Genomic DNA, 8693 nt, shown 5'->3' with positions numbered 1-8693 from the left:
GTGAGAATGTCGCCATTCTTGATTGCGAATGCAGCGCGCGCGCACAATACAAAAACAATTCAAAAACTAAAAAATATCTGCTAAATTTTGCAGATTTGTTTGCCGAAGTTTATAATCATTTGACTACCAGGTTGAGATATAAAGATGACGGTAAGAGTTGTAACCACACAACGTTCTTTAGCAATAACTAAGAAGAAATGAAGATGGGAACCGGTTTAGCGTGCGCATATGTTTTCTCATGTAATTTGGTTGACATCTCGTGACTGGACCCGGGCCTTTCAGTTCACGGCCTTTTTTTTCCCGAAGGTTGACTAAAATACCACAATATTACAGATTTGAGTTATTCGCGCGTTTTATAGGGTCCATACGAACCACATACCATTTGGAAGATGAAAATATAAAGAATTGATAAAGTCATCAACTCTGAAAGGTTATATGGACTTTAAGTTCACAGTGAAGCCAATGTAGTAAATAAACACATTTTCGATACAAAAAAACAACATTGCAAGTCAGACTTCGTTCCATCTTAGATTATCATTGGCTGTCGCGCGCGGCTACCATTCTCTATCTACATTGACCGCGCCACTGTAAAAGTCACATTTTTATCATATCGTTTTTATCTATCTAGATGGACGACCTTTTCAAGACCAAATGCATACTTTATTTCAATTTTATAAAAATGCTGGCTAAATATAGCAACTATTTTAGTATGAAGGCGGTATAAAGTTTTACGGTAATAGAGGTTCTCCTACGCTCTTTCCATATATATGCTGGAATGTCTATGCTTGTGTTGATTTAAAACAAAATGCTTTGAGATAAACGTTTAAGCTTAGTTTTGTGTATTTGAAATATCAAGTGTAAATATCCATGTAAATAACAGACACGGAAGGAGGGGTTCTCTTCGGGATAAAAATGATAGAGATGCTCGTCGGGAAATTCGAAAAATGCCCTTTTAAATACCAGCACATCAAATAAAAACACGCTCAAAAATATCATTTCTAATAGAAGAGATGACCCCCTAAAATACGTGAAGCCCGATTTCGACCCCTTAAAAATACTATGAGCATCCTTATCAGGTGTACCCCCCTTCCGGCACACAGCGTAATAGATGTGTGTAGGGTATGCCACCAGAAATAGAAAAATGATATCAACCCACCGGCGGCAATAAAGATGAGTGCTATGACAAGAAAGGTTCCCTTGGCGCTGGCAGACGTGGCGCCGTCGCCGAAATCATAGCTCACTGTACAGAGTAGAGAGAATCCCACAAAGTAAGCCAGTGCACCATATATGGCATTGTACCGGCCTGCTACGCGATCTGCCAGCCGGCCTCCGAGGATAGGGGTAAAGAAACACGTTCCTGGAATGAATCGCATCATTAAAAATGCTTCGCTGAAAATAATTGGTAAAGGGAGTAACAAAGAGTGACAGAAGCCCCAATTATTAATATTTAAATACGAATAAAACGTGAAAAAAATGTGAAAACAACAAAATAGGGAACTTAATGTTGAGCACTTACATTGAAATGCTAATGTGACATTACTGGGTTAGGCGCTTAAGATTAAACACTTATCTGGAAATGCTAAGGGGACATTACAGCGGCGTAGCCAGGATCGTTTACAAAGCATACAAAGCATTTTTTCCTGTATTATAGATTATGTCTCATACATATACTGTATTTTTGGCTGCTAAAGGGGGGGGGGGGGGGGGGGGAAAGGGGTTCTGGGCTTCCCCTGGCTACATTACTGGGGATAGGCGCTTAGAGGTTTAGAATATCTTTGCAGTAGAGCACCAGGTTGGCTGAGACTCCATAAAATGTGAGTCGCTTACAAGGCTCTGTGACCAGAATACAAAACACAGCAAGGAGACGAAAACGTCGATTGACCACGAGACGACACAGAAGCAGAGGTGCCCTTTCCTCACTGTTGCAGGGAGGTACAGTGGAAAGAGTCGTGTCTGTCATCAAATGCGCTGTTTAAACATGATTAGATTATCCAGAAGTAATGAAGAAGGAAAGGGAGAGGGGATGTAGGTGAGGCCTTTACAATCCTGTGTTTTCAGGCTTTTAGAGAATGACGATAAGAGGGGCAAGTTATCTTAAACCTGGAGAAAAACAAAAGGGGATAGTAACATGCAGGCGCGCACCCCCCTTGGCGGCCAATAAGTGGATCATATTTCTTACTGAGGAATCTTGGGAATCTTCAAATACTATGCTTTTTCCAAATGACCGCTCACCCTTCGTCCCTACTCAGCCAATCCTGTATGCGCCTGACTTTCCACACTTGAACAGAGACGTAGGGGGCCGTATTGTTTCATACTTGTTGTATTACATCCACCGATTTCCCCCTGCAATCCACAATCTCTAATTAAACAGTTAAACGGCTGGTAAAAAATTTAACATAGACTTCAATGTTTCTAAGTATCAATCTGCAACACGAAAGATAACCCTGCTCATTTTACATAACCAAAAAACAATGTTGAAATCTATCGAGTGTCATTTGAAAAGGACCTTGGAGCCAAGTTACACACAACATCGGATCATATGGAAAATGGAGGAGTTTTTTCGAACATCTTTCAATATGAAAGGCTCACTTTTTTAAGGGCCCAGACGAGAAAGGACTAGGCACTTTTAAATTCTTTTAGTTTTTATCATTATTTGGATGATTTATGGTGAGAGAGAGAGGAGGGGGGAGTTGGAGGTTCTAGAAAGGATTGATAAGGGCTCTTTTCCTTCTTTCATCACTCCCTAAACTCAAAGCAGTGACATAAAAACAAGGCTATACATATTTGTACATAAGTAAAGCAAACGGGTGAATGGGATATATTCATTGCAAATGCAGAGTAGTGACACGATGTATATTTTTAAGTTATTAATTAATGATCTTTGATCCCATATAATGTCATATACACCTTGCGATCCCGTACATTTTTGGGCAAATTATATCAGTTTTATTTTGGGGGCCATGGATCAAAATTGTGTTTATGGGATCCGAATCATTTTCAAGACGTCGTGAACCCATTATTTTGAAAATGATCCTGACCCCAAAAAAACATAATTTTGATAAAGCTGATCTCTGATTCCATGACCTCGTTACTACCTTAAATGATATCTTAAAACAAATCTATAAATATCGTGTGGAAATGCTTTTAATAGTGAAGCTAGACTTCTGACGTGTCTGTTACAGCACAATGGTATGATACGTCTTTTTATTGCTAGGCTTTATCCAAGCTTTATCAAGCTTCACTAGTCTGTTAGATTAGATAATAATAAACTATTCCCGGGGATAACATTTATAAGCAAAGCGTGCAAATAGGCTATGAATTTTGCGATCTTTTATCTGTAATTCTCAAATTTACCTTATTTGGAAGCGAACACTTGCTTGGACATCCAAGCTTGTGAATTAAAACGGAAATGAGACCCACTTGAATAGTTCTAGTGGTCACGCAATATGAAATGTACTTAGATTGTCACACTATACCGTATGTACTTTTCCTAAATAAAAGACGCACAAAAAAATATTTTCGGCCTTTTCTCAAATAACACTTATGGAGAAATATATGCATACATTTGTCAATTTTGTAATAAAGTGCAATGGAAATTCAACCAGTTGAGGTGAATCATCTCTAACAAGAGACTTCTCAAAATATGTAGCCTGCATTTCAAAGTGAAACATTTCGCATTCTAGTACAGGCAGTTCACCAAACAACAGATCTCATTTTTTTTATCATAGAATAAAGATCAAATAAACAATTCATTATCTTGTTTGCGATATCCCCTTGCTCGACTGTTCTCCCTCAAGATATAAAAACCAACGCAATGGGTGTTTATTTGACATTTATTCTAAAAATTAAGATCCGCTCTTCTGTGAACTAACCCCGGCGTGCGATGGTAAGCCTGTGGTTTTAGGTTAAGTATTTTCGTTATGATCGAGGCATTGTCTGCTCTACCTATCCTACAGCCCTTGTGTGACCCTAACAAATAGTCAACACATATACGTTATGAAGTGATACAATTTAATCACGCGATGTGACTAGGTTTGATATACTGTATTTACAATTGTCTAGAAATAAGTGGGGTGTGTAACGAGGGTGTCTACGTCCGTCACTCTAACATGGCAGTCAACACATATATGTAATAAAGTGAAACAATTTAATCACGCGATGTGTCTCGATTTGATATACTGTGATACCAATGTGTCTAGAAATAAGTGGGGTGTGTAACGAGGGTGTCTACGTCCGTCACTCAACCATGGCGGAGTTATAGCTGGATGACATATGTGCATTAAACCTAACTGAAGTCGTCTGCTGATCTCTGTAAGCAAAGACAGCACCAATCATGATCGCCACTAACATGAGCCCGAAACTAAATACGAATATCATATAGTAACATCCAATCAACCAAAATGCAAGAGAAAACGCAGTCTTATCGCAGTACAACTTTTCAATGCCTTGACCGGCAACTACATCACGATGATCAAATACGGGCTCTGCCTTGAATACATAGATACTACTTAAGATAAAGCAAATAATGGCAAGGTAGAGACACGGATCCCATCTCTTGCGCCGCCTGTTATTGCCAGCCTCGTCCTGCTGGCGCTGGGTGTCACGCATTCCCACACAGCGTGTCAAACATATCGAACATTCTAGAGCCTGGATGACACCCCCTACGATGAGGAAGATCGGGACGTTTGGCTCAGCGGGGCAGTTGTCGATATTTCTGACACCTGACATAAGGGAGGTAAAGAACGCGTTATTCCCCCTATCACCACTTCCATGAGCCACCACAACCACTTGCCACCACCACCAACACCAGCAGCCATCACCATCACCATCACCGTCACCATCACCGTCACCGTCACCGTCACCGTCACCGTCACCGTCACCGTCACCGTCACCGTCACCGTCACCGTCACCGTCACCGTCACCGACGCCGTCACCGTCACCGTCACCGTCACCGTCAACGCCACCGTCAGCATCAGCATCAGCATCAGCATCACCGTCACCGTCACCGTCACCGTCAGCATCAGCATCAGCATCAGCATCAGCATCACCGTCACCGTCACCGTCAGCATCAACATCAGCATCAGCATCACCATCACCATCACCATCACCATCACCATCACCATCACCATCACCATCACCATCACCATCACCACCTTCCCCCTTCAGCAAAAGATGGCTACTCCCTTTATCATGCCTTTAGCTTACCTATGGTAATCATGCAAATCGGGAGAGCTACTGCGAATAATGCAACAGCTGCAACAGCACCTAGATTAGAACGAACAAGTACTCAATTAGTACAGCCAGAACAAGTACTCAATTAGTACAGCCAGAACAAGTACTCAATTAGTACAGCCAGAACAAGTACTCAATTAGTACAGCCAGAACAAGTACTCAATTAGTACAGCCAGAACAAGTACTCAATTAGTACAGCCAGAACAAGTACTCAATTAGTACAGCCAGAACAAGTAAGGACTGAATTAGTAAGAACAAGCAAGCACTAAATAAGTAAGACGAAAGCCAATAGCAAAAGAGCGTCATCGTGTAATTAAACATATCTATCGTATACTTATGATCTCTCGCCTTTATCACTTACGTAAATCCCTCATGTTAGAATTCTAACGTAATGCAAGTTCCCTGAGATACAAACCGTCCCTAACAACCAGAAAAACCTAACCAGGCAACACCTAACAACAAACCTAGCCCTAGCAATCTCACCACTAACAATAGCAACTACTATAGGTGACTTAGGTCCCTGTCACAAGCAATCTCATGTGTACATAAACCAGCCTAACCTTGCCCTCACCAGACAAACTCTAACAACAATTAACAAAATCCACAAGCCACGCATAACCCTTCTGATAGATAGGCCCCATATCGTATCAGTGTGGCCAGCAATCTCATGGGTCCATAAACCAGCCTAACCTAGCCCTCACCAGACAAACTCTAACAAAAAATTAACAAAAATCTACAGCCACGCATAGAAACAAACCCACCCTTCTGATAACCAGGCCCCTTACCGTATCATTGCGACGAGCGGGCTTATTGTCATACCTATTCAGCATGCGTCTGGCTTACCGAAACTGAGGACGACTTTCTTCCACTTGGACTCATTTATGTACTGCTCCGCCCTGGTAGACACCACGGAAAGCTGCCTTGCCCTCATTCTCACAGATTGGCTAAACAGCTCCGAGTAGCTCGGAGGAGCATCTGAAGAGAAACAGCATTTGATCAAAGCGGCATACTCCAGCAGAGACGTGCTTTTATTTGCAGTTTTTTTAATTTCCTTACCCGAGTAAAGTGGCCTGTTATTATCATAAGGCGAAGATGTGTCACCGCCTGCGGTGTTCTCAAGCTGCGAATGAAGAGATGAGTATGGGGGCGGAGGCGCTACTTCCTCTTCTTCAATAATTACAGCATTTGCACTACCCTCCAAGGGAATTGTATCCACGATATTTTGTCGAGGGCTTTCGGACTGGTTCGCGACATTGTCTCGACTGGCATCCGCTTGACGGCCGAAGTGTTCGGTGACGGATTGTTGACCAAGTGCTAATGATTTCAATTTATTGGCTGAATGCCTTATGCCGGGCTCGGAGTTCCTTCGTGTGGGAAGAACTCTCGAGTCGTTCGAATGCCGGGACTGCGCATGCGTGGGATCTGTGAGCCGTTTGTATTGGTCTATCGACAGGTGATGCCCTCGTTGCCATGTCACCCGTCTGGTGCTAGGTGCGCTACCCTCTATCCTGCTCGTTTTTTCTGGTTCCATCAAGATCCAATACTTGCCAGGCGTCTGCCGGGATCACGTGTTCTTAGTCTAACAGCCCGTTGCTGACGATCACGTGTTTCCTTAGAGTCCGCCTCTCTTCTTCTTCTGGCGTTATTACGTAATACCTATTGAGTGCTCGATTAAGTCGAGTGTCGATAAAACTTTTCCTGTGAAAACACCAAGTAATATTGGTATGTTTATTGCTAGCATACATAAGTAGCAGTATAATAATAATAATCATAGAATTAGATGTCTCAAATAAACTGCCACATGTTTCCAAACTAATTAAGACTTCATGCTGTGTAATGGATTGATGTGGACCGTGCGTAGGATTGGTTAAGCCTGCATTCATTTTTCGCAAACTGTTTTACGACGAAAAGGTGGCCGGTCGAGCAAAACATCATTACGTAATGCTTATATTATTAACAAAATATTCTTCATGTAATATTTGTACATAAATTTTTCTAAAGAAATGCATTTTTATCAGTTTTGTTAACAATTACAAATTGGTATTTCGTAAACACATTCGATTTTCATGATCCCTATGACCGAAACTAATGTTTCGTCCCAGCTAAACTGCCTTGTCACGAGTTAATTCGCGAGCGGCGGGCTAAAACCATGAAGAAATTTTTGCAAGAGGTGCAAAGAAAGAGGTTAATGTTTGAGTACGTGTATGTGTGCCGTGGTCGTGCAGTCAATTGAGCTGCCGTTGAGTACGTGCCGTATGTTGACCGCTTATCGTGCTAGTGGAGTGACCTAGCGAAGTGATATGAGCATTTAACTGAGATGAAAAAGCAGTAAAACAACAACTCGGCAATAAACAGAACCATTTACCTTAAACTTGAGGCAGATAGTAGATTTTAAACTACTTGTTTCCGTCTCTTCACATGATCCATGATCCAGTCTGTGACAGTGTGCATTTGACTAAAATCTTCAACAACACTAGATCCACAAGCTTATCTCACCACCTGTGTGACTGCTTGAAAAACAACTTGACAAGCAAAGAGGAAAAAATGTATGAAATATTTGCATAACAAAGTCGGTGTCTAATTATGATGCACGCACTGCGATTAGCGGGGGATGTTCACCACAGAATTCCTTTTTCTCCATAACTCATCACTTGCATCGATCATAGCGAATTTCTGTAATCAAACAACTGGAAAGTTTAGCTTTTAAGGCAAAAAAATGTTAGGTATAGATGCTTTGTAACGTACAATTCACAAGTAATTGTTTTTCTTGATTAAAACTTTCAGGACATCTGCAGTATATATTGCGCTTTGATAAACCTTGACTTGTTTTTATGATTCAAATTTTTTAATCAAGAAATTTAAAATAATAATAATAATAAAATAAAGCCAATTTCTGTGTACGGTGTATGAGCACATATCTCTTACATTTATTATTATTTTATTTTGAATTTTTTGATGTCAAGGATGAAGATCCTTGAAAATCGATGTTTCAGCATTCGATACAGCATGTCAGCGGTAGTTTGCAGCTGGTTATGACTTCATAGCACGCTTAATAACTCCCGTTATGATAATATTCTCGTTAATCCGAGGATTTTTTTGAGGAGCCATGACGTTGTCGTAATGTAAAATGCAAAATCTTTCCCTCGTGTCTTTTTCGATTTCCAAGCTTCAAGAAGACCAATAAGAAGATTCATCCTTTTCCACAAAAATGGAAGATGACTCTTAAAGCCGCATTATCACCAGTTTACTTCCGGAGGTCCGACGGAAACCCCGACCGTTAAAAGACATAAGAATCTATTAGAATCCGAGATATTTAATATGCCATCCGCTCTAAATTATCAATCACATCCTCGAAGAAACTTGCAATAAACACACTGCTTTCAATAATTTGAAATATTTTTTTGCGTTTTCCGTTAAAAATCATCGGAGATTGTTACGTAAACTGGTGACAATGATTTCAG

At 40.9% G+C, this 8693-nt stretch overlaps 1 protein-coding gene across 1 annotated transcript; it reads right to left on the bottom strand.

Annotated features, from left to right (window-relative positions):
* Nucleotides 1-3128: 3128 nt before the first annotated feature.
* Nucleotides 3129-7750, bottom strand: LOC116602161. Its single transcript, XM_048725587.1, has 5 exons — nucleotides 7598-7750; nucleotides 6289-6930; nucleotides 6076-6207; nucleotides 5206-5265; nucleotides 3129-4721 (listed from the first exon to the last, which is right to left on the bottom strand). The coding sequence occupies exons 2-5, from the start codon at nucleotides 6761-6763 to the stop codon at nucleotides 4237-4239; spliced, it is 1152 nt and encodes a 383-aa protein (XP_048581544.1). The 5' UTR covers nucleotides 6764-6930; nucleotides 7598-7750; the 3' UTR covers nucleotides 3129-4236.
* Between the last annotated feature and the right edge of the window lie 943 nt (nucleotides 7751-8693).

The sequence above is a fragment of the Nematostella vectensis genome, chromosome 3 (assembly GCF_932526225.1).
Source record: "Nematostella vectensis chromosome 3, jaNemVect1.1, whole genome shotgun sequence".
Lineage (NCBI taxonomy): Eukaryota > Metazoa > Cnidaria > Anthozoa > Actiniaria > Edwardsiidae > Nematostella > Nematostella vectensis.
The sequence above is the reverse complement of the archived record's forward strand: the minus strand, read 5'-3'. Positions and strand labels throughout refer to the sequence as shown.